The sequence below is a fragment of the Hyperolius riggenbachi genome, chromosome 1 (assembly GCF_040937935.1).
Source record: "Hyperolius riggenbachi isolate aHypRig1 chromosome 1, aHypRig1.pri, whole genome shotgun sequence".
Lineage (NCBI taxonomy): Eukaryota > Metazoa > Chordata > Amphibia > Anura > Hyperoliidae > Hyperolius > Hyperolius riggenbachi.
The window spans coordinates 593,156,478-593,181,173 of NC_090646.1; the positions used below are offsets into that span (position 1 = coordinate 593,156,478).

The following is a 24,696-nucleotide window of genomic DNA, read 5'->3' on the forward strand; positions in this document are numbered from 1 at the left end:
GAGTGGGAAGATCCTGGTGGCCACCAAGAAGAGGCAAAGAAAGGGTAGAGAACATTAAGTGGCCCATCAAAGTTTTGCTGGGGCCCCCATAATTTGTAGTTACCCCCCTGTTTTCCTAAAAGAAAAGTAAAAAACAAACACAAGGGGACTAAAATGAAAGAAAGACTTTATTCCTTTGCACAATTTAATCATGTTAGACAAAGCAAGGCACGCAATGGCAATGGCAGTTATATTGAAAACTGGGTGGTGCAGAAAATTCACTTGTCCCTGGCACCCAATAGGAGGTCTTCTTTAATTTGTAATTATTTATCTACTTTTTTTAATTAGAGCTGTGATCTGTTTTTTTTCCTCCTCCTGTTGCTATGAAGCTGATTGCAATGTATAACTGGTAGCAATTAAATGATAAAAAAGGCAAGCAATTGTCATAAAATGATCATTCTGTTTTCTTTTCTATTTGTTTTTTAATCCAGGTGACGTGATCTTCGGTGAGGAAGGCATAAACATCTGGTCTGCTGGGAATTGCACATGTTTTTGGGCCAAAAGAAACAATTCCTCGGAACTCCCCCTGACATATCAGAGGTCCTCCAGAGTCTCCCTTAGGCCAAAGAAAAGAAGAGAAAAAGAAAAATCAAAAAAGTATTAGCGATTGTAACGATTTGTGGCCTTATGCTCATCTGCTTTGAAAAGTTTGTTGTTCAAACAGTATTAAAGAGACTCTGAAGCCTCCTAAAATTACACTTTTTTTAGCCATTAATGGGTTAGATGAAATGCCGCAATCTCCATGGATCTCTGCCTCCTCCCGCCCCTCTCAGTGAAAGAAGACTGAGAGGGGCGGGAGGAGGCCGAGATCCGCGGGAGATAGACGTGAATAGAGGCAGAGCTGCAGCTCAAAGCGCTGCCTCCAACAGGAAGGAACCCAGCAATTTGCCCCAGGCATTTTGAGGTGATTAAAGCTTCGTTTTGCCGCGGGATAGCAGCGTTTCAGCTAAACCGTTAATGCTTAACAAGACTGGCTAAAAAAAGGGTTATTTTCGGAGGCTTTAGAGTTTCTTTAAAGGGGATCTGTAAATTAAAAAAACCCTCTGGGGGATACTTACCTCGGGAGGGGAAAGCCTCTGGATCCTAAAGAGGCTTTCCCGTCCTCCTCTGTCCCTCCGTTAGCTTGTCTGGGTCCCCATTTATCCCATTTAAATATTTACCTACCGCGATCCTGCGCAGGCGCAGTAGCCCCTCTTCCTTCAGGTTAAGGCGGAAATAGCTAAACCCGATCTAGTCCTTTTGCACCTGCGCAGTAGAGCGATATGATCAGGCTCGGCTATTTTCATCTAGCCTGAACGAAGAGCCGCTACTGTGCCTGCGCACAGTAGTGAAGTGGTTAATTCTGTTGCCTGATCTGGGTGCGGCCGATTTTTCTGATCGACCAATTTATTCCATCATTTTATCAGATCAAGGGAGAATCAGTTATGTTCCCTTCTGCTCGATCGATGTAAATAAGCTGATATCTGGATGAATCGACCAATTTACTCGGTCAGACAGGACAAGGAATCGGATACTGTTCACATGATTTAGATCGGCACAGAATCAATACTTGGTTTTAGAGCATGAAGGCACAACATCGTTCAGATCAATAGTCAAGGAGAATCACTTAGGATCTCTCACTAGTCAATTGACTTTCAATCAACCACACTGTATTTGATTGCCTGTTAAAGTTGATTGTTAATCACTCAATGGAAAGTTGATTAATGTATGGTTACCTTAGTCTGGTTCATAAGCAATTAGCCATGTTTGTAGTCCTTTCACTGTTTCTAAGGATCTGGATATCAAATGGTGAGTTATTGTTCTGTTTAGAGGAAATAGATGGTGGGCAGGTTACACCGGAAGTGAGAGGGATATGGTGGCTGCCTATGTATTTTCTTTTAGACAATACCAGTTGCCTGGCAGTCCTGCTGATCTCTTTGGCATCAGCAGTGTCTGAATCACACACCTGAAACAAGCATACAGCTACTGTAATCCAGTCAAACTTAATTCACAAACATCTGATCTGCTGCATGCTTGTTCAGGGTCTATGGCTAAAAGTATTAGAGACAGAGGATCAGCAGGACACCCAGGCAACGTGTAGTGCTTAAAGAGACTCTGAAGTTTCTAAAAAAAGTATTGTTATTTAATAAATATGTTTAATACCTTAGCCCTTACTAAACCGCCGCATTCGCGCCGCTGTAAACTATCTAAATGCCCCCAAACTCCCCGGGGGGCAATCCGGGCAGCGCTTCCGAGTGAGGCAGGGCTATGAGCTGCAGCCCTGCCTCACACGTGTCTGTCAGCGGTGGATCTCCGCCTCTCCCCCGCCCCTCTCTGTCTTCCTTCACTGAGAGGGGCGGCGGAGAGGCGGAGATCCGCCGCTGACAGACGTGTGTGAGGCAGGGCTGCAGCTCATAGCTCTGCCTCACACTGAAGCGCTTAGGGCAGCAAAATCCACGACCAAGAAAGTCGTGGATTTTGCAGGGGAGAGAGAGGGGGGAGTTAGGGGGGATTTAGATCGCTTACAGCCGCGGGGATGCGGCGGTTTAGTTAGGGCTAAGGTATTAAACATATTTATTAAATAAAAATAATTTTTTTTAGAGACTTCAGAGAATTCCTCTCATTTCAGGTGAACTTTAACATGATAATGTGCAACTGTTGTTGCTTTAGGAACATTCCAAGAGAAACTGAAAAGTATTCTATACTTACCCTGCAATCACCTTTTCCTCCATTGGCGTATAGAGTGCACATCATATTTTTAGTGATGGCATAAGGATACCACATTCCAACACATTGCTCTCTACTTATAGCAGGCAGACTGACTTCCATTAGTCTGTCTGGTGGGCGGTAGACATCATCATTAGAGGTTCTGCCCCACCCTGCTACTTCACAAATGGTCCCAGGTTCCACATCACAGAATGTTGTTGGCAATTCCAGAGGCTTTACGGCTTCGTATAATTTTGCTTTACCAAAAAGCTGAAAGAAGTGTTGAAGAGTTAAAGGCTCAGACAACAAGTCAAACCAATATACTATATTTTTGGGCCATAAGATGGACTTTTTCTGCCAGTGTCAGTGTGTCTTATGGCCCCAATGTCCAAATGTGTTTGCGTTTGACCAACAAAGCCCTCACCTGATCCAGGTGGTGCTCTCCAATCGTCCTCTGTCTCCAGCCGACGCTCCAAGTCCTCCTGCTTCAGCTAGTGCTGGCGCTCACCCCACTGCGTGCCAAGGGCACCTGGGTGCTGCCACATCATGCAGTAAGAGGGCACCTGCAATGGCTGGAGTGAGCCAGAGGGGACACAAGACCAAGGACTTGGAGCGCCGTCTGGAAATGAAGACAGAGATGGAGGACTGGAGAACATTAGCTGGGTCAGGTGAGGGCTTCGACTGCACTCTGCAGTTGCCTCAGGGATTAGTGTAGCTAATGGTGGCAAAGTGGGTTAGTGTACTTAGGGGACAGCAGTTGTTAGAGTATCTAGTGGAGGTTGGTGTAACACTGTAACTAGTGGTAACAGGGTAGGTTAGTGTATTTGGGGAACAGCAGTGGTTAGTGTAGCTAGTGGGGGTAGTGTAACTAGCGGTGGCAGGGTGAGCTACTTTAGCTGGAGGCTGAAGCCTATCACAGCCGATCACTGCGATAGGCTGACGTGGGAAGGGAGGGATATTAAATTAATATAAAAAAAAAAAATAAGGAAATTTAATAAAAAATAATAAAATAAATATTTCTAAAAAATAAATAACAATCCTGAGGGCGATCTGACCACACTAACAGAAAGCTCTGTTAGTGGGGAGAAAAGGGAGGGGGGTGGGGGGGAATCACTTGTGTGCTGAGTTGTACAGCCCTGCAGTGAGGCCTTAAAGAGAGTCTGAAGCCAGATTAAAAATGTTTTTTTATCTTATATACAGCAGGGGCATGTTTGCCCCTGCTAAAAAGCTGCTATCCCGCAGCATAACAAGGGGTCTTTACCCCCAAATCCCCCCTGCAAAATCCACGACTTTCTTGGTCGTGGATTTTGCTGCACCTGTGCGCTTCCGTGTGAGGCAGAGCTATGAGCTGCAGCCCTGCCTCACACGCGTCTGTCAGCGGCGGATCTCCGCCTCTCCCCCGCCCCTCTCAACAGAGGCAGACTGAGAGGGGCGGGGGAGAGGCGGAGATCCGCCGCTGATAGACGCGTGTGAGGCAGGGCTGCAGCTCATAGCCCTGCCTCACACGGAAGCGTTACCCGGAGGTAGCAAGGGGGATTTGGGGGGTAAAGACCCCTCGTTATGCCGCGGGATTGCGGCGTTTTAGCAGGGGCAAACATGCCCCTGCTGAATATAAGCTTAAAAGCCATTTTTAATATGGCTTCAGACTCTCTTTAAAGCTGCAGTGGCCCAATTAGGGAAAAATGGCCTGGTCACTAGGGAGGTTTAACACCGCGGTCCTCAAGAGGTTAAAGCAGACACATAAACTGTCAATTTCGAAATGACATAAATGTATTAGATACTCCGGCAACCGGAATAACCTGCTTCTTCAGGCAATAAAAAAGGAGTATAAACAGTGAATGGTCAGGGATGCACCAGGGATGACAGCAATGCAAAACTGTCAGACAACTCACGCAGAAAAACTGACGCACAGAAAAACTAACGAGTGGAGACAGGCCCTTAGCCAAGAAATTGTATCATCCTGATTCAAAACTTCTTAATATCCATTCAATAATTGCATTTTTCTTTTTCAGTTAGGCCTACAAGATGGCCAGCAGTATATTTATAAGTGTACGTACCTGTACAAGTTGGATGTCATTGTCAAGTGTATTTGCATTATAGCAATGTTTAAGCCACTTTAAGACCTTGAAATTCTGTACATATTGGTCTTCTGCTTTTAGCGAGTGGGCCCCCAATTTGATTGTTGTGGATATATCACTGAAAAGTAAATTGATATAAATGCCTTTAGAAGATTTTTCTCCAGATGTAAAGTAAAATCCAGTAATAATCAGTTTTAACTTACTGTGTACAACTTATTAAATTCATTATTTCTACGTTATTCACGTGCAAATTATTTAGTCAATATCTGCCTACTGTAAAATCTTACCTCACCCTAATTTACATTCTTCTGTTTCAAAAAATGTTTATTAAACATTTTAACATAATGCAAAATAACACATATATTGAACATATAAGCCATAGGAATACAAGGTACATGCATCCTCACACCATATGAGGGATCTGTCATAGGGATAATTCATTATTATTATTAAACAACAGTGATGCTCGGATACCCCTTTTTATTATTCGAGTTTGGTCGAATTCGAATAGTAAATTATTCGAATTCGGTCGAATATTCGAGTCGAATATTTTTTGCTATTCGATTCGACCTCGGACTTCGAGCTCACTATTCGAGTCGGTATTCGAGCTCATTATTCAAGCTGACTATTCGAATTGGCCTTAAATAGCTTCCAACACTTGTTTTGAGGGTGAATGATGCAAGAAACATCTTTTTTCCCAAGTAACAACAGCAAGTGATTATGTGGGGATGTTCCTTTAAAAAAAAGGTGGAAAGGGAAGAGAAGTTGTGTCCAAAATTCTGTTCAGTACTTCTTCTTCTTCTTCTTCTTTATCTTCTATATCTTCTTCTTCTTCTTCTTCTTCTATATCTTCTTCTTCTTCTTCTTCTTCTTCTTCATTTTCTTCTTCTTCTTCTATATCTTCTTCTTCTTCTTCTTCTATATCTTCTTCTTCTTCTTCTTCTTCATCATCTTCTTCTTCTTCATCATCTTCTTCTTCTTCTTCTTCATCTTCTTCTTCTTCATCTTCTTCTTCTTCATCTTCTTCATCTTCTTCATCTTCATCTTCTTCATCATCTTCTTCTTCATCGTCTTCTTCTTCTTCTTTATCTTCTTCTTCTTCATCTTCTTCATCTTCATCTTCTTCATCATCTTCTTCTTCATCGTCTTCTTCTTCTTCTTCATCTTCATCTTCTTCATCTTCTTCATCTTCATCTTCTTCTTCATCTTCTTCATCTTCTTCATCTTCTTCTTCTTCATCTTCTTCTTCTATATCTTCTCTTTCTATATCTTCTTTTTCTATATCCTCTTCTTATTATTATTTTTCTATTTCGTCTTCTTCTTTTTCGATATCTTCTTCTTCTTCTATATCGTCTTCTTCTTCTTCACTTATTTCTCTTTTATATATTTTTTTTAAAGAAATGCAGCTATTTTTGAGCGTAATAAATAGCTGGTGGCGCACGCATGTTGGAAGCGCCATTGTATGTGCTCCCTGGCAGTGGAAACACACAGACAGCATGAGGTAAATTCAGCAGCAGCAGCAGGAGGAGGAGGATGATTGTGTGGCAGCAGGCAGTCAATGAGGCAGGCAGCGAGACATAGTGGTGCTCAACAGAGCTCGAATATTCGAGTAGCTCGAATATTCGAGCTCTTTTTCAGCTATTCAAGCTCGGTATTCGAGCTCCGAATAGCTGGAGATATTCGAATGGGCTATTCGAGTGAACTCGAATAGCACATTCACTATTCGCGCTATTCGAGCTAACAGCGCTATTTGAGCTCGAATACCGAGCTCGAATAGCGTCATAGCCCAGATTGATGTCCTCAGAGCCAATCAGAGGGCTCCCAGGCCCTCTGACGGCAGCCAATCACTGAGGGGGACCCTGGCCAGCCCCTACCCTATAAATAGCGGCCGCCATGTTCGATTTTTCCGTCCTTGCCTGACTTTGTACAGAGAGAGATCTGCTCCTTTGTGCTTTGGCTTAGCAAGAGCTTTATTGTGGTCATTCACCTAGCGTTTTTGCTCACATACACCTCCTATATACACCTATATTGTTGTTAGTTAGATAGACATTGTATTTTAGTTAGTAGCTTGTGTGTTACTAGAGAGCCAGCTGCTGCAGGCAAGCTTACACAACTTTAGGCCTCAGGGCCTGCCTGTGTGGGCAGCTAAGCTGTTCTCTCCTGTCCTCTGTTAGTTTATCTCTCATCTATACCAGTATTTCTGCTGTCCTTTACTAGCTACTGAGTGATTGTATTTTGTATTGTAGTTATATAACTGTACTAGGACACTCACTGTCACTGTTTGTTCATAGCTCCTGCGTGTGACCGTGTGTGTGTGCGTGCACTGTAGTGTACACACACTCTATTTCCTTCTGATTACTGATTAATTATTGTAATTTCTAGTTGTACTTACTGTTACTACTTACTGTACTAGGGAGGGACACTCAGTCACTGTTCATAGGCTAGCTCCTGCGTGTGTGTGCGCGTGCACTGTCTGTAGTCGTGTACACACACTCTATTTCCTTGTGATTACTACTGAATCTGATTATTGTAATTTCTACTAGTTGTACTTCCTGACTGTTACTACTTACTTACTGTACTAGGGTAAGGACACTCACTCAGTCACTGTTCATAGGCTAGCTCCTGCGCGTGTGTGCGCGTGCGTGCACTCACTGTCTGTAGTGTACACACACTCTATTTCCTTGTGATTACTACTGATTATTGTAATTTCTAGTTGTACTTCCTGACTGTTACTACTTACTTACTGTACTAGGGACACTCACTCAGTCACTGTTCATAGGCTAGCTCCTGCGCGTGTGTGCGCGTGCGTGCACTCACTGTCTGTAGTGTACACACACTCTATTTCCTTGTGATTACTACTGATTATTGTAATTTCTAGTTGTACTTCCTGACTGTTACTACTTACTTACTGTACTAGGGACACTCACTCAGTCACTGTTCATAGGCTAGCTCCTGCGCGTGTGTGCGCGTGCGTGCACTCACTGTCTGTAGTGTACACACACTCTATTTCCTTGTGATTACTACTGATTATTGTAATTTCTAGTTGTACTTCCTGACTGTTACTACTTACTTACTGTACTAGGGACACTCACTCAGTCACTGTTCATAGGCTAGCTCCTGCGCGTGTGTGCGCGTGCGTGCACTCACTGTCTGTAGTGTACACACACTCTATTTCCTTGTGATTACTACTGATTATTGTAATTTCTAGTTAGTGTACTAGGGGGCACACTCACTGTTCACTGTTCACACTTACTGATTACCGATTATTTTATTTTGTATTTGTACTGTACTAATCAGTTAGCGATCTAATCACTTAGTGATTAGTGTCACCTCACCCACCAACCCACTCCATTAAAGTACCCCACTTTTCACCCGCCCTTTTAAAAAACTTTTGTGTTTACGCCCAAAACATCTAAGATGTCTGGAAGTGGCAGCCAGCCCGGTTTGGGCAAGGGGAAGGGCAGCAAGGGAATCAGGAGGAGAGGGAGCAGCATTGTGGCAAGCCGCGGCCGCGCCACCATGCACAGTTCCGCAGCAGCAGCAGCAGCGTCAGTGGCTAACATTCCTCCTATAGCCACTGGCCGTGGACGCCTTGGGCGCCGCCCAGCAGGAGCATCTGCAACTCACGCTGCAGAGACACAGCAGCAGCAGCGTGTAGCACCTGCTCCGATTTTCCTCCAGCCGGGTCGGAAACGTCCCATTGAGGAAAAGGATGCAGACACTGTGGTGCAACTGATGACGGAGGATGAGCAGCCTGCCATCAGCTCTGCATCCGAGGCCTCCACCCTCACCACCACCACAACCCCTGTTCGCAGCAGCCGCCCAGCAGGGCCTGGGGAGGAGGCCAGTTCACCGTCACTCGCCGACCTGTCATTCAGCAGTCTTTTGACTCCAGGCATCATGAGTAAATTGTCTGCTGTTGTTGGTGATCTTGAGGAGGAGATGCTGATGGGCACTTTGGGGGAGGAGGGATTGGACAGCAAGACTGTGGCGACAGTCAAGCAGCCCATCCATGCATCAGGAGAGGAGTTTGGGGGGTCATCATCCCAGCAGGACATGTTTCAGGAGGGGGAGGATGATGATGACACGGTGGCAGACAAAGACTGGGTGCCACCAGCTCCAGGGGATGTCGTCATCAGCAGCTCTGAGGAGGAGGAGGATGCGCTTGTGGGCCTTGCAAGGAGGCGCATCATTGCAAGCATTGGCAGCAGTAGGCAGGTCCCCCAGCCTGCTGGTGTCTCAGGCTCAGCAGCAGCAGCAGCAGCATCTGCCAGTACCACCACCAGCTGCACCCAAGCCCCCGCCCCAACTACCACAGGGAGACAGGCAGCAGCGGCTCCAGGCCGTAGGGGGTTGTTTTTGTCACCAATCTGGCGATTTTTCACCATGCCCACAGTGTACAGCAAGTACGCCACTTGCAACCACTGTCAGCGGAAGTTGAGCAGAGGTGCAGACCCCTTAAAGTTTAGCACCAGCTCTCTCATCAACCACCTTGCTGCGAAACATTTCCACCAGCATGAGGAGTTCCAGAGACTGAAGGCATCTGGTGCTGGCAGTGGCACCACACCCATCACTGCACAACCTTCAGCAGCAGCAGCAGCAGCAGCAACAGCAGCCACCCGCCCTCCTGCTCCTCCAGCAGCACCAGCAGGAGTGCGGAAACGCACTGCTCCTCCCCCCTCTGCAACTCCTGCCGCCGACACTGATGCCTGTTCTGGCAGCCAGTCCTCAGTGGCCTCCTCTGCTGTGTCCGCTGATTCCCGTGCCAGCAAAAGGCCACGCCAGAGCCTTTTGAGCGAGTCCTTCCAGGGGGTGGTTAGGGCTCTGCCTCCCAGCAGCCGTCGCGTGCGGCAGCTGAACGGCTTGCTGGCACGGGCCATGTGCTCCCAACTCCTGCCGTACACGCTCGTGCAGGAGGGGAGCGACATGCGTGCGCTGCTTGCTTGTGCAGCCCCAGACTGGCAGCTCCCCAGCAGACACTTCTTCGCCCGCAAGGCCATTCCTGCACTGCACCGCTTTGTGATGGCCAATGTGGAGCGAGGGCTGGAGCACGCGGTTGGTGAAAGGGTCCACGTCACCATGGACTCCTGGAGCAGCCGCTTCGGGACAGGCCGCTACCTGTCCTTCACTGTCCACTGGGTCAGCTTAGTGGAAGGGGGTGAGGATGGGAGAGCAGCAGCGGGCACAGCAGCAGCAGCAACACAGTGGGTGGTGCCACCCCGCAGGGTCAGGGGAACTGCAGCAGGTTCCTCCGATCCTCTGCCATCCTCCGGCACACCTGGCCAAACCCCCCGCCTCAGCAGCAGCGTGAAGGCCCGCCACTGCCAAGCGCTGCTGCACTTGGTCAGCCTTGGGAAGACCAAACTGACGGCAACCCATGTGTTGGCCAAACTCCAGGAGCAGGAGAGGATTTGGCTGACCCCCAGAGGTCTCAGAGTCGGAGAGGTGGTGGCCGACAATGGGGCCAATCTGGTTGCCGCAATTGACAGGGGAAACCTGATCCACATCCCCTGTCTTGCCCACGTGCTGAACCTGGTGGTGCAGAAGTTCTTGCGCACCTACCAGGGGATGGGCGAACTGCTGGAAACGGCAAGGAACGTTGTGCGTCACTTCCGGCGCTCGGCTGCAGCCTGTGCGAGCCTGGAAGACGTGCAAAAGGAGCTGGAGCTGCCACGCCATCGGCTGATCCTTGATGTTCCGACTCGCTGGAACTCCACCCTGGCGATGTTGGAGCGTCTGGTTGAACAGAAGCACGCTGTCAACCAGTACCTTGCCCAGGCCACTTTTTCCGCCGCTCAGAGAAGGGACAGGACCAGCAACATCCCGTCCATCGTCCCCGATGATGAATGGAGGCACATGCAGCAGGTGTGCTTAGTGCTGGCTCCCTTTCTGCAGGCCACTAACATGGTGAGCAGGGACCATGCTATGGTCTTCGAGTGGGTGCCCCTGGTTTGTCTGCTGAACAGGGCCCTCGATGCTTTGCTGGAACAGGGAGCGGCAGCCTTGGACCAGCAGGAGCGTCATGCAGCTGCACAGTCCACCTCTGAGGGGGAGAAGGAGGAGGACTTGGTGGAGGTCCCTGACCTTGCTGCTGATGAGGGGGATCAGCACAGCGCAGCTGAGTTGGTGCGGGGGTGGAGAGAGGATGAGGCGGCAGAGGAGGAGGATGAGGACAGCACTGCCGTCGATGTGCCAGCACACGTGGCCCGCCTCTTCCCAATGGCAGCGCACATGCTGACGTGCCTGCGCAAGGACCCCAGGGTGATCCAGATGAAGCAGAGGGAGGACATCTGGATCAGCATGATGTTGGACCCACGCCTCAAGGGGAAGTTGAGCCAGTTCCTGCCGCCTGCAGGAGGAGACCCAGCGCAACAAATAAGGAGCTTGCAGCAGGCCCTTGTTGAGCGCTTGGAGGAAGCCTTCCCCCAGCCTTCCACCCCCACTGTCCAGCCAGCACAGAGGCAGCAGCAGGTGCCTGCATCCAGCAGCAAGTGCCCCACAGACCTGCTGTCTCTCAGCAACAAGCTCTACAGGACTGTAGAGGCTCCGGCAGCAGTGACTAGAGAGGAGGTGCATGCAGCAGCATCCTCCTCCGGTCACAGCCAGCGCCTGACCCGAATGCTGGCTGACTACATGGGGTCCTACAGCGGGCTTGACAGCGATGCCCCTGTTGATCCCATGGAGTATTGGGTCAAGCGCCTGGAGATCTGGAGCGAGCTGGCGCAGTACGCCCTGGAAGTGCTGTCCTGTCCCCCTTCCAGCGTGCTGTCCGAGCGCTGCTTCAGTGCAGCTGGTGGCGTGGTCACCGAGAAACGCTCACGTCTGTCTCACAAGTCTGTGGACAGACTGACGTTTCTCAAGATGAACCAGGCGTGGGTGGAAGGCGAGTTCCTGGCCCCTGTTGTCGGCGAGAGGGGGACATGAACTGGCTGCCGGAAGAACCATCGTTAATATGCCTTACCACCCTTTACCACCTCCTGGCTCCTGCTCACTAAGCCAGCCTGGTTCACTTTGACTATTACGTCGCCTGCAGCCACACATTTTACATCTACAGTGGGCTGCTGTGTACTGCCCTTCTGCTGTCTGTCTGTGTTTCCCACTTCCAGGGTACACAGATTTACCTTCTGCTGCCACTCTGCCACCAGCTATTACGTCAAACAATAGCTATATCTGTGTAATTTGATGTTAAAAAAAAAAAAAAGTAAACCATTAAAAAAAAAAAGGTTTAATTTTTCTGAGGTGCCCGGGTTGAAAACTGTGTTGTCCCAGTTGTGTATTGGACACGATGTGGGCTGCACGACCGCTGTCTGGGACCTCCTGCTGTGTTTATTTACAGCCCTGGTATCACCGCTAGGTACCAGGGCTATTATGTCACGCTGCCTACCTACCTGCTGCCACACTCACACTACTCCTCCATTCCTCCTGCTGCTGCTGCTGTCTGTCTGTGTTTCCCACTGCCAGGGTACACAGAATTTCCTTCTGCTGCCACTCTGCCACCAGCTATTACGTCAAACAATAGTTGCTCACATTACTCCTCCATTCCTCCTGCTGCTGCTGCTGTCTGTCTGTGTTTCCCACTGCCAGGGTACACAGAATTACCTTCTGCTGCCACTCTTCCACCAGCTATTACGTCAAACAATAGCTATATCTGTCTGTGTAATGTGTTGTAAAAACAAAACAAATAAACCATTAAAAAAAAAAGGTTTAATTTTTCTGAGGTGCCCGGGTTGAAAACTGTGTTGTCCCAGTTGTGTATTGGACACAATGTGGGCTGCACGACCGCTGTCTGGGACCTCCTGCTGTGTTTATTTACAGCCCTGGTATCACCGCTAGGTACCAGGGCTATTATGTCACGCTGCCTACCTACCTGCTGCCACACTCACACTACTCCTCCATTCCTCCTGCTGCTGCTGCTGTCTGTCTGTCTGTGTTTCCCACTGCCAGGGTACACAGAATTTCCTTCTGCTGCCACTCTGCCACCAGCTATTACGTCAAACAATAGTTGCTCACATTACTCCTCCATTCCTCCTGCTGCTGCTGCTGTCTGTCTGTGTTTCCCACTGCCAGGGTACACAGAATTACCTTCTGCTGCCACTCTGCCACCAGCTATTACGTCAAACAATAGCTATATCTGTCTGTGTAATTTGTTGTAAAAACAAAACAAATAAACCATTAAAAAAAAAAGGTTTAATTTTTCTGAGGTGCCCGGGTTGAAAACTGTGTTGTCCCAGTTGTGTATTGGACACAATGTGGGCTGCACGACCGCTGTCTGGGACCTCCTGCTGTGTTTATTTACAGCCCTGGTATCACCGCTAGGTACCAGGGCTATTATGTCACGCTGCCTACCTACCTGCTGCCACACTCACACTACTCCTCCATTCCTCCTGCTGCTGCTGCTGTCTGTCTGTCTGTGTTTCCCACTGCCAGGGTACACAGAATTTCCTTCTGCTGCCACTCTGCCACCAGCTATTACGTCAAACAATAGTTGCTCACATTACTCCTCCATTCCTCCTGCTGCTGCTGCTGTCTGTCTGTGTTTCCCACTGCCAGGGTACACAGAATTACCTTCTGCTGCCACTCTGCCACCAGCTATTACGTCAAACAATAGCTATATCTGTCTGTGTAATTTGTTGTAAAAACAAAACAAATAAACCATTAAAAAAAAAAAAAAAAAAAGGTTTAATTTTTCTGAGGTGCCCGGGTTGAAAACTGTGTTGTCCCAGTTGTGTATTGGACATGATGTGGGCTGCACGACCGCTGTCTGGGACCTCCTGCTGTGTTTATTTACAGCCCTGGTATCACCGCTAGGTACCAGGGCTATTATGTCACGCTGCCTACCTACCTGCTGCCACACTTACACTACTCCTCCATTCCTCCTGCTGCTGCTGCTGTCTGTCTGTGTTTCCCACTGCCAGGGTACACAGAATTTCTTTCTGCTGCCACTCTGCCACCAGCTATTACGTCAAACAATAGTTGCTCACATTTTTCCTCCATTCCTCCTGCTGCTGCTGCTGTCTGTCTGTGTTTCCCACTGCCAGGGTACACAGAATAACCTTCTGCTGCCACTCTGCCACCAGCTATTACGTCAAACAATAGCTATATCTGTCTGCGTAATTTGTTGTAAAAACAAAACAAATAAACCATTAAAAAAAAAAAAAGGTTTAATTTTTCTGAGGTGCCCGGGTTGAAAACTGTGTTGTCCCAGTTGTGTATTGGACACGATGTGGGCTGCACGACCGCTGTCTGGGACCTCCTGCTGTGTTTATTTACAGCCCTGGTATCACCGCTAGGTACCAGGGCTATTATGTCACGCTGCCTGCCTCATTGACTGCTGCCACACACTCATCCTCCTCCTCCTGCTGCTGAATTTACCTCCTGCTGTCTGTGTGTTTCCACTGCCAGGGAGCACATACAATGGCGCTTCCAACATGCGTGCGCAACCAGCTATTTATTACGCTCAAAAATAGCTGCATTTCTTTAAAAAAAAATATAAAAAAGAAATAAGTGAAGAAGAAGAAGACGATATAGAAGATGAAGAAGAAGAAGATGAAGAAGATGAAGAAGATGAAGAAGAAGAAGATGATGAAGAAGAAGAAGATGAAGAAGAAGATGAAGAAGATGAAGAAGATGAAGAAGAAGAAGATGAAGAAGATGAAGAAGAAGAAGATGATGAAGAAGAAGAAGAAGATGAAGAAGAAGAAGATGAAGAAGATGAAGAAGAAGAAGATGAAGAAGATGAAGAAGAAGAAGATGATGATGAAGAAGAAGAAGATGAAGAAGAAGATGATGATGAAGAAGATGAAAAAGAAGAAGAAGAAGAAGACGATATAGAAGAAGAAGAAGAAGATATAGAAGAAGATATAGAAGAAGAAGATATAGAAGAAGAAGATATAGAAGAAGAAGAAGAAGATATAGAAGATAAAGAAGAAGAAGAAGTATATGCAGTACTGAACAACATTTTGGACACAACTTCTCTTTCCACCTTTTTTTTTTTTTAAAGGAACATCCCCACATAATCACTTGCTGTTGTTACTTGGAAAAAAAGATGTTTCTTGCATCATTCACCCTCAAAACAAGTGTTGGAAGCTATTTAAGGCCAATTCGAATAGTCAGCTCGAATAATGAGCTCGAATACCGACTCGAATAGTGAGGTCGAAGTCCGAGGTCGAATCGAATAGTAAAAAATATTCGACTCGAATATTCGACCGAATTCGAATAATTTACTATTCAAATTTGACCAAACTCGAATTATAAAAAGGGGTATCCGAGCATCACTGGCCTCGGATGCAGAGCTGCTCATCCTCCGTCATCAGTTGCACCACAGTGTCTGCATCCTTTTCCTCAATGGGACGTTTCCGACCCGGCTGGAGGAAAATAGGAGCAGGTACTACACGCTGCTGCTGCTGCTGCTGTGTCTCTGCAGCGTGAGTTGCTCCTGCTGGGCGGCGCCCAAGGCGTCCACGGCCAGTGGCTATAGGAGGAATGTTAGCCACTGACGCAGCTGCTGCTGCTGCGGAACTGTGCATGGTGGCGTGGCCGCGGCTTGCTACAATGCTGCTCCCTCTCCTCTTGATTCCCTTGCTGCCCTTCCCCTTGCCCAAACCGCGCTGGCTGCTACTTCCAGACATCTTTGATGTTTTGAGCGTAAACAAAAAAGTTATTTAAAAGGGCGGGTGAAAAAGTGGGGTACTTTAATGGAGTGGGTTGGTGGGTGAGGTGACACTAATCACTAAGTGATTAGATCGCTAAGTGATTACTAGTAGTAGTGGCTGGATAGAGTACTGGTTAAGGGCTCTGCCTTTGACATGGGCGACCAGGGTTCGAATCCTGGATAGGTCAAGTACTTATTCAGTAAGGAGTTCAAGGCAAGACTCCCTAACACTGCAGGGTGGCCTCCTGAGCGCGTCCCAGTGGCTGCAGCTCTTGAGCGCTTTGAGTCCGACAGGAGAAAAGCGCTATATAAATGTTCAGATTATTATTATTATTATTATTATAGTACAGTACTAATACAAAATACAATAATTCAGTAATCAGTATAAGTGTGAACAGTGAACAGTGAGTGTGTCCCCTAGTACACTAACTAGAAAATACAATAATCAGTAGTAATCAGATTAAGTAGAAGGAAATAGAGTGTGTGTGTGTACTGAGTGCACGCACACACACACGCAGGAGCTAGCCTATGAACAGTGACTGAGTGTCCCTAGTAGTAAGTAGTAAGTAAGTGTACAACTAGAAATTACAATAATCAGTAGTAATCAGAAGTAAATAGAGTGTGTGTACTGAGTGCACGCACACACACACGCAGGAGCTAGCCTATGAACAGTGAGTGAGTGTCCCTAGTAGTAAGTAGTTAGTAAGTACAACTAGAAATTACAATAATCAATAGTAATCAGAAGGAAATAGAGTGTGTGTACTGTGCACGCACACACGCAGGAGCTATGAACAAACAGTGACAGTGAGTGTCCTAGTACAGTTACTACAAAATACAATCACTCAGTAGTAAAGGTAGGACAGCAGAAACACTGGTATAATAAACTAACAGAGGACAGTCACAGGAGGACAGCTGCCCACACAGGCAAGGCCCTGAGGCCTAAAGCAGTGTAAGCTTGCCTGCAGCAGCTGTGTCTGTCTCTATGTAACACACAAGCTACTAACTAAAATACAATGTCTATCTAACTAACAACAATATAGGTGTGTATAGGAGGTGTATGTGAGCAAAAACGCTAGGTAGTTGACCACAATAAAGCTCTTGCTAAGCCAAAGCACAAAGGAGCAGATTTCTCTCTGTACAAAGTCAGGCAAGGACGGAAAAACGGAACATGGCGGCCGCTATTTATAGGGTAGGGGCTGGCCAGGGTCCCCCTCTGTGATTGGCTGCTGTCAGAGGGCCTGGGAGCCCTCTGATTGGCTCTAAGGACATCAATCTGGGCTATGACGGTATTCGAGCTCGAATAGCGCTGTTAGCTCGAATAGCTCGAATATTGAATGGGCTATTCGAGTTCACTCGAATAGCCCATTCGAGTAGCTGCAGCTATTCGAGCTCGGTATTCGAGCTCGAATAGCTGAAAAAAGAGCTCGAATATTCGAGCTACTCGAATATTCGAGCTCTGCTGAGCACCACTGTTAAACAATACCACAACTGAAAAAATGAAAGGTGCAGTGTCTAGGGAGGGAAAATTAGATACTTACCGCCTCTCTTGTTCCCCGCCGTCAGCCGTGGCTCTTCTCCAATAGATGCGGGTGTCCAGAAGACTGTCCTGACCTCTAACCCGGACATACTGCACCGCGCATGCGCAGTATCTCCATTCTCTACCGCTTCTGACGGTGCATAATTTCGGCAGAAGCAAGTTCACTACCCTGGCTCCTCCTTCTGTGGAGCGCAAGACCCTATGAAGGAGCAGCCAGGGGAGTGAACTTGCTTCTGCCGAAATTATGCGCCGGCAGATGCGGTGAAGAACGGACATAATGTGCATGCGCGGCGCAGTATGTCCGGGTTAGAGGTCAGGAGAGTCTTCTGGACACCCGCATCTATTGGAGAAGAGCAGTGGCTGGCGGCAGGGAACAAGAGAGACGGTAAGTATTTAACCATTTTAGCCGCACGGACATGAGCTTTACGTCCGCAGCGGCAGCTGCTAGAGTTAGTCACGTCCCTGCAGTTTGGGGGGTCTGCAGGCGATCCTGCGGGCAGACGCCCACAATTGCGCTGATGCTGCTAGCAGGGAGGATTGGCTGCAGGGGACAAAAGTCCCCTGTGCCAATACGAGCATGTCTGCTGAGAATAAACACTGTTTTTGTTCAAAAACAGTGTTTATTCTGTAAATGGAGCCGCCGCGCTATCTCCCGCCGTCATTTCCGCTGGTTTCCACTGCCCGATCGTTACATTTATGAATGGAAACAATGTTTCCATTCATAATCTCCCCGCCGCCGCTGTGATCGGAGGCTTCCGATGTAACAATACATTGTATCCTATGTAGCGTAATTGTACGCTACATAGAATTTTGCTTAGCGGGGACATCTTGTGGCCAAATAGTAAAATACACCTACTGACTATAGGGGAAAAAAATAATATCTATGTCAAGAGGGCATCTTATTATTAAATAATGGGCTTGTTAGGAATAGTGCGGTTACCTCTGCAGCGGGAAGCGGCGCGACCGCCGCTTCCGCATCTGACGTCACCGTGGCTGCTGCCGTGTCTTCTCAGGCATCTTGCGCAGGTTTCAGCAGGACAGGTCTTTCAGCGTCACATCAGCTCAGGTCAGCACGATCGCGAACGGAGCGTCAGGACCTTTATGCACTCAGGAGGCGGGTCAGCTGACCTGTCGGTCAGCTGACATCAGATCGCTGTATCTCACTGCTGATTGGTTGAGCTGCTTTGGGCGGGACATTTGGAATTGCTGGTCTGTACTTAAAGAGACACTGAAGCAAAAAAAATATATGATATAATGAATTGGTTGTGTACTATGAATAATTACTAGAAGATTAGCAGCAAAGAAAATATTCTCATATTTTTAATTTCAGGTATATAGTGTTTTTTCTAACATTGCATCATTCTATAATATGTGCAGATTACACAACACTCAGCATTCAAAATTATTCTTTCAGAGCAGTCTGTGAACTAATGACCTCTCCTCTGGCAGAGAAAAAGACATTTGTTTACTTACAGTTGAGATAATAAAAGTCAGATAACAGCCCTCTCCAGGACTTTGAAAGTCGTAGAGATTAATGGCTTTTTTGTATAGAGATAACAGCTGGAGTTTCTTAACTCTTCCTGTACTGGAAACAATTAGACTGATGTATCTGATCTTAATGTTTTATTTCTTAGCTGTACTACACATACAAATCATAATATCATAATTTTTTTTTCGCTTCAGTGTCTCTTTAAGGCTGGGATTGTCAGTGGTTCGTTGTCTGTTGTTGCTGAAACTTCGCAGTGAAAGCTCTCAGACCTTAGTCAGATCCGTGTGTGCTTTGATCCGGCAGGACCCCGGGGACTTCACACTAGATTAGGAGTTTTTGATTATTTGTTGTGACTCTTTGCCTGTTCTTTACTCGCCTTCTGTCTAAACCAGGCATGGGCAAACTCGGCCCTCCAGCTGTTACGGAACTACAAGTCCCACAATGCATTTGCCTTTATGAGTCATGACTGTGGCTGTCAGACTCCTGCAATGCATTGTGGAACATGTAGTTCCTTAACAGCTGGAGGGCCAAGTTTGCCCATGCCTGGTCTAAACGATTCTGTACTTCTGCCAATCTGATCTGTTGCTGACCTCGCCTATCTGACCACTCTCCCTCTAGTGGTCCCCTACCCCCTACTAGTGGGCCCTTGCCACTGGGGCCTACTACTCTCTAGTGCTACTGAGTATTACTGTGCACCAAATCACTTGTATTACACATCTGAATAAAGTATACTGACTATTGTGCTGAAAGAGCTGATCACTACTGATCATTACAGGGCTCAAAATTAGTGATGGATGTAAAACTGAAAATATGCACCTTTATTTCTAAATGAAATATTGTCACCATACATTATACTAGGGATATCATTTTAACGTTGCAATAACCGGGACAAATGGGCAAATAAAATGTGTGGATTTTAATTACGGTAGTGTAACGATCGGTGTCAGCAACACAGATTTTTTCTGATTATTGGTGGTCTGCGGTATCACCAATAATACAGATGCTATACCTGATTATGGGGTGATCTGCAGAATCACCAATAATACTAGTATAGCTAGACACAGGACACCCAATGTGGTATTGTGTTTGGTGCAAAAGTATTCAGAGAAGTTATCTCCCGAGAAGCGGGAGGTACAGACACTACTGCAGCCAAGGATTCCCTGAGGAGCAGGTAATCAGACTGCAGTGCAGCCAGTGGACCCCTAAGGGGCAGGGTCCCACTGACTGTGCTGCAAGATGATCTCCTGAGGAGAAGGAAATACAGACTGTACTGCATCCAAGAATTCCCTGAGGAGCAGGGAATTCAGATCGTACTGCAGCCAGTGGACACCTGAGGAGCAGGGACCACTGGCTGGGCTGCAAGAGTGATAACTGGTGGAATGAGTGATTATGATTGAACTGCAGCCGAGGATTCCCTGAGGAGCAGGAGATCAGATTGTACTGCAGCCAGTGGACACCTGAGGAGCAGGGACCACTGACTGGACTGCAAGAGTGATAACTGGCGTAATGAGAAATATGATTGGACTGCAGCCAAGGATTCCCTGAGGGGCAGGGAATCAGACTGTACTGCAGCCATTGGACCCCTGAGGGGTAGAGACCACTGACTGTGCTGCAAGATGGTCTCCTGAGGAGCAGGTGACCATAAGCCTGTGCTTGCAGCTAATGAACACCTGAAGAGCAAGTGTCACAGACAGTACAGTAAGGCTGATCACCCAAGGGTGAGATGACAGCCAATAAGGTCAGACAAGCAAGGTCGGCAACATACGGACAGATAAGGTACAGAGACGGAAGACTGATTCGGTATCCGGGTACAGGCAATGTCGGCAACAGTTTATCAGATAGGCGGAAGTACCGAATCAGTAAGCAGGAGAGTGGTCAGGAAAGCCAGAGATCATAACAGGTAACAGTCATATATAACAATCCTAATCTAGGTGTGAAGTCCTTGGTTTCAACACCTGGGAACTAGTCTAACACATAAACAGTAGCAATGTAGCAATCTCCTAGTCTTAGGTGTGAAGTCCTTGGTTTCAACACCTGGGAACTAGTCTAACACATAAACAGTAGCAATGTAGCAATATCCTAGTCTTAGGTGTGAAGTCCTTGGTTTCAACACCTGGGAACTAGTCTACAGAATGGTATACAAGTTTCACAATACAATAGTGCTTTAAGACTATCAACGGAATATGACTAAGTGTGACTTCCCAGCTCCGGCTGGTTCTAACACACTGTAAGATCTGACTAGGGTCTGAGTGCTCACACGTAAGCATTCGCAACAGCAGACAACTTGCAACTGACAGGCAAGTCCTATATATACCCAGAGCGCTCCACAGCACCGCCCCAGTCACTCAGCCAATCCGGAGCATAGCTGGAGTCAGCTGATCGGCATTATCAGCTGACTCCCCTTCTACTAGCATAAAGGTCCTGTCGCCTGGCGCGCGCGTAGCTCTCAATATGTGTACACTAGAAGGACCAGGCGAACCAGCAGCATGTTGCTGCGCGGCAGACGCCGCCGGCTGGAACGCGAAGATAGCCGCCATGCCGCTTGCCCATGCGGCGGCATCTCCGCTATTCATTACAGTTCCCCCCCCCCCACCCCCCGAGGAGTGGACCCCGGACATTTCCTACCCGGCTTCTCAGGGTGTAAGTCATGGAACTCTTTCTTTAATTCCTCAGCATGCATGCGACAATCCGGCACCCAAGTTCTCTCCTCCAGACCATACCCCTTCCAGTGGATCAGATACTGTACAGAATTTTGCACTAACCGAGAATCCAAAATCTTCTCGATCTCATACTCAGGTTGGTCGTCAACCATCACAGGGAGGGGGGGGGGGGGGGGGGAGGAATCCATGTGCACCACAGGCTTCAACAGAGAAACATGGAATGATCTCACACCTCTCATGCTGGCTGGGAGATCAATCGCATAATTGACGTCATTAATCTTTCTAGACACCGGGTATGGCCCTACAAATCTGGGTCTCAGCTTAGGTGACGGTTGTTTCAAAGCTAAATGCCGAGTAGATACCCACACCATGTCCCTTGGGGAAAACTTCCACTCTACAGACCGTCTCTTATCCGCCTGTTTCTTCTGAGTCTGGAAGGCTTTCCCCAAATTCCTCTTAACCATTCCCCAAATCTCCCTCAATGCCCTTTGCCAATCCTCCAGGGCCGGAAATGGGGTAGATGCCACACTCTGACTGCTACCTCCAGTATGTACAGTATGAGCTGTTGTTCTGTCCCTTAACTGATAGAAATTAGCTGCTGTGTGTGCTGATCTCTGCTACCTCCAGTATGTACAATATAAGCTGTTATTCTGTACCTGTACTGATAGTAAACTAGCTGCAGTGTGTGCTGATCTCTGCTGCCCCCAGTATGTCCAGTATAAGCTGTTCTCTGTGCCTTTACTGATAGTAAACTAGCTGCTGTGTGTGCTGATCTTTGCTACCTCCAGTATGTACAATATAAGCTGTTATGTTCCTTTTTCTGGTAGTAAACTAGCTGCAGTGTGTGCTGATCTTTGCTGGCCCTAGTATATACAGTATAAGCTGTTGTTATGTCCCTTTACTGATAGTAAACTAGCTGCTGTGTGTGCTGATCTTTGCTGCCCCCAGTATGTCCAGTATAAGCTGTTCTCTGTTACAATCGTTTCCCTGGGGTTCAGTTAGTGCTCACCTAGTTAAGGTAGCTAGAGCCGGTGCTCTTTCCCAGCAGGTCCACCACTCCTGCAAACTGTAGACTCCAATAATTTGAGAAAGGCACTCCACTGGCTTCAAACTTCCTCAAGGAAGGGTCAGATGACCCGTAACATGTATGTGTCTTTTGCTCAATAAACTAACAAAAGTTTGAAGCCAGTGGAGTGCCTTTCTCAAATTATTGGAGTAAGCTGTTCTCTGTGCCTTTACTGATAGTAAACTAGCTGCTGTGTGTGCTGATCTTTTCTACCTCCAGTATGTACAATATAAGCTGTTATTTTCCTTTTTCTGATAGTAAACTAGCTGCAGTGTGATCTTTGCTGGCCCTAGTATGTACAGTATAAGCTGTTGTTATGTCCCTTTACTGATAGCAAACTAGCTGCGGTGTGTGCTGATCTCTGCTACCTCCAGTATGTACAGTATAAGCTGTTACTCTGTACCGGTACTGATAGTAAACTAGCTGCAGTGTGTGCTAATCTCTCTGCTATCTCCAGTATGAACAATATAAGCTGTTATGTTCCTTTTTCTGGTAGTAAACTAGCTGCAGTGTGTGCTGATCTTTGCTGGCCCTAGTATGTACAGTATAAGCTGTTGTTATGTCCCTTTACTGATAGTAAACTAGCTGCAGGGTGTGCTGATCTCTGCTACCTCCAGTATATACAGTATAAGTTGTTACTCTGTACCTGTACTGATAGTAAATTAGCTGCAGTGTGTGCTGATCTCTGCTACCTCCAGTTTGTACAGTATTAGCTGTTACTATGTGCCTGTACTGATACTAAACTCACTGTAGTGTATTCATTTCTACCATCAGTATATGTACATTATAAACTGTTACTCTGCCTTTTATTGATAGTAAACCAGCAGCATTGTGTGTTCAATGATCTCTGCTATCTCCAGTATGTACAGTATAAACTGTAATGCTAGGCACACACATCCAATTTGACTGCTTTCATGTAGTGTAAGAGCTCTGTTCGTTTATAATATGCAAAATCTGTTGGTGCTCGTACTACATGAAGGTGGAAAAATTGGTAAGTGATTAGCCAATCAAAATTGTATGTGTGTGTATGCATCTTTACGTGATGCCTAGTAAAATAGCTTCAGTGTGTGCTGATCTCTGCTACCTGATACTGAGTATAAGCTGTTACTCTGTGCTTGTACTGATAGTAAACTAGCTGCACTGTGTGCTTATCTCTAATACCTACCTAAAAGAACAGACCTACAGTCCCTATCTCATTTGTTAACCAGGGACTATCTGTACTTTGCTAGTCACTTACTAGGTACATGTTCCTAGTACTGAGTAACTTAATTTATCATAACACTAGCCGACCCGCGGCGTAGCATACGCCGCATAAGAGGGTAGAGGGCAGGAAGGGGGTATTGGGCACAGCGGTGGGGAGGGGGGTTGGACCCCCCCTCAACTGGGTCCCCCATGTATGCTCTACCTCCAGCTTAACCTCTTGACGACCAGCTAACGCCGATTGGCGTAAACTGGTCGTCTGCGGGTTACCATGGAAACGGATTGAGCGGCCTTTCCATGTCAGTTCACGGAGGGTGTCTCCGTGAACAGCCGGAGAGCCGCCGATCGCGGCTCGCCGGCAAAATGTAAACAGGCGGGGAAGAAATCCCCGCTGTTGACATCATACGGCGCTGCTGCGCAGCAGCGCCGTAAGGCAGATCGGCGATCTCCGGCCTCTGATTGGCCGGGGATCGCCGGCATATGATAGGCTGAAGCCTATCCTTCAATGCGCAGGACGGAAATCCGTCCTGCGCAGCTCACAGGGCGAGGGAGAGGGAGGGAGCGGGTGAGAGGGCGCAGAACGCTGCGGAGGGGGGCTTTGAAGAGCCCCCCCGCTAAGCAAATGCAGCCGGCGGCGATCAGACCCCCCCAGCAGGACATCCCCTTAGTGGGGAATAAAGGGGGGTAGTCTGATCGCCCTGCTGCACTCCTGATCGGTGCTGCGGGCTGCAGAGCCCACGCAGCACCGATCAGTGAAAAATCCCCTGGTCGGCAAGTGGTTAAGCTCAGCAGGACCCCCCCCCCCCTCGGTCCCCCATGTGCACTCCCCCTCCTGCTTAAGCACAGTAGCAGCCGCCACTATTAGTAAGAGGCAGCGGGCGGGGATGACTCACCTCTTCCGTGTTCCATCGTGCGTTCCACTGTCGTCACTTCCTGCAATGCCACACTGTATTGGTGTAATTTGCCTTTTTAAAACAGAAGGAAATCTGCAATAATTCAGCTATAAGTGAACATTTGTGGTTACCCACAATGCACTGCTACTAAATATGAAAATTACCCCTTCTCCCCCTTGGTAAGCCTAGCAAGCATCCAGAGCTGCTGGTATAAAGCAAGCATATGGCTTTAAATTTTACACAGTCATATCAAACTCACATGCAGACAGCCTGTTTCAAACTTTTGGTCCTCATCAGTACATGGCAAGGATTAATATGGCTGTATGAGATAGGGCTTGGGCCAGTACAACAGAGTAACCAAGCAGCTCAGGGTGACCCAAACCACTCGTAATGTATAG

At 47.4% G+C, this 24,696-nt stretch overlaps 1 protein-coding gene across 1 annotated transcript in view; it reads right to left on the reverse strand.

The window, feature by feature from the left end:
• Nucleotides 1-211: 211 nt before the first annotated feature.
• Nucleotides 212-24,696, reverse strand: part of LOC137558461 (granzyme A-like) — a 48,687-nt gene continuing 24,202 nt past the window's right edge. Inside the window, exons 3-5 of the mRNA XM_068271744.1 lie at nucleotides 4,782-4,920; nucleotides 2,728-2,994; nucleotides 212-595 (exon numbers count right to left, since the gene is read on the reverse strand). Of these exons, the coding sequence (XP_068127845.1) occupies nucleotides 434-595; nucleotides 2,728-2,994; nucleotides 4,782-4,920 (568 nt within the window). The 3' untranslated portion in view covers nucleotides 212-433. The remainder of the gene's footprint in view (nucleotides 596-2,727; nucleotides 2,995-4,781; nucleotides 4,921-24,696) is intronic.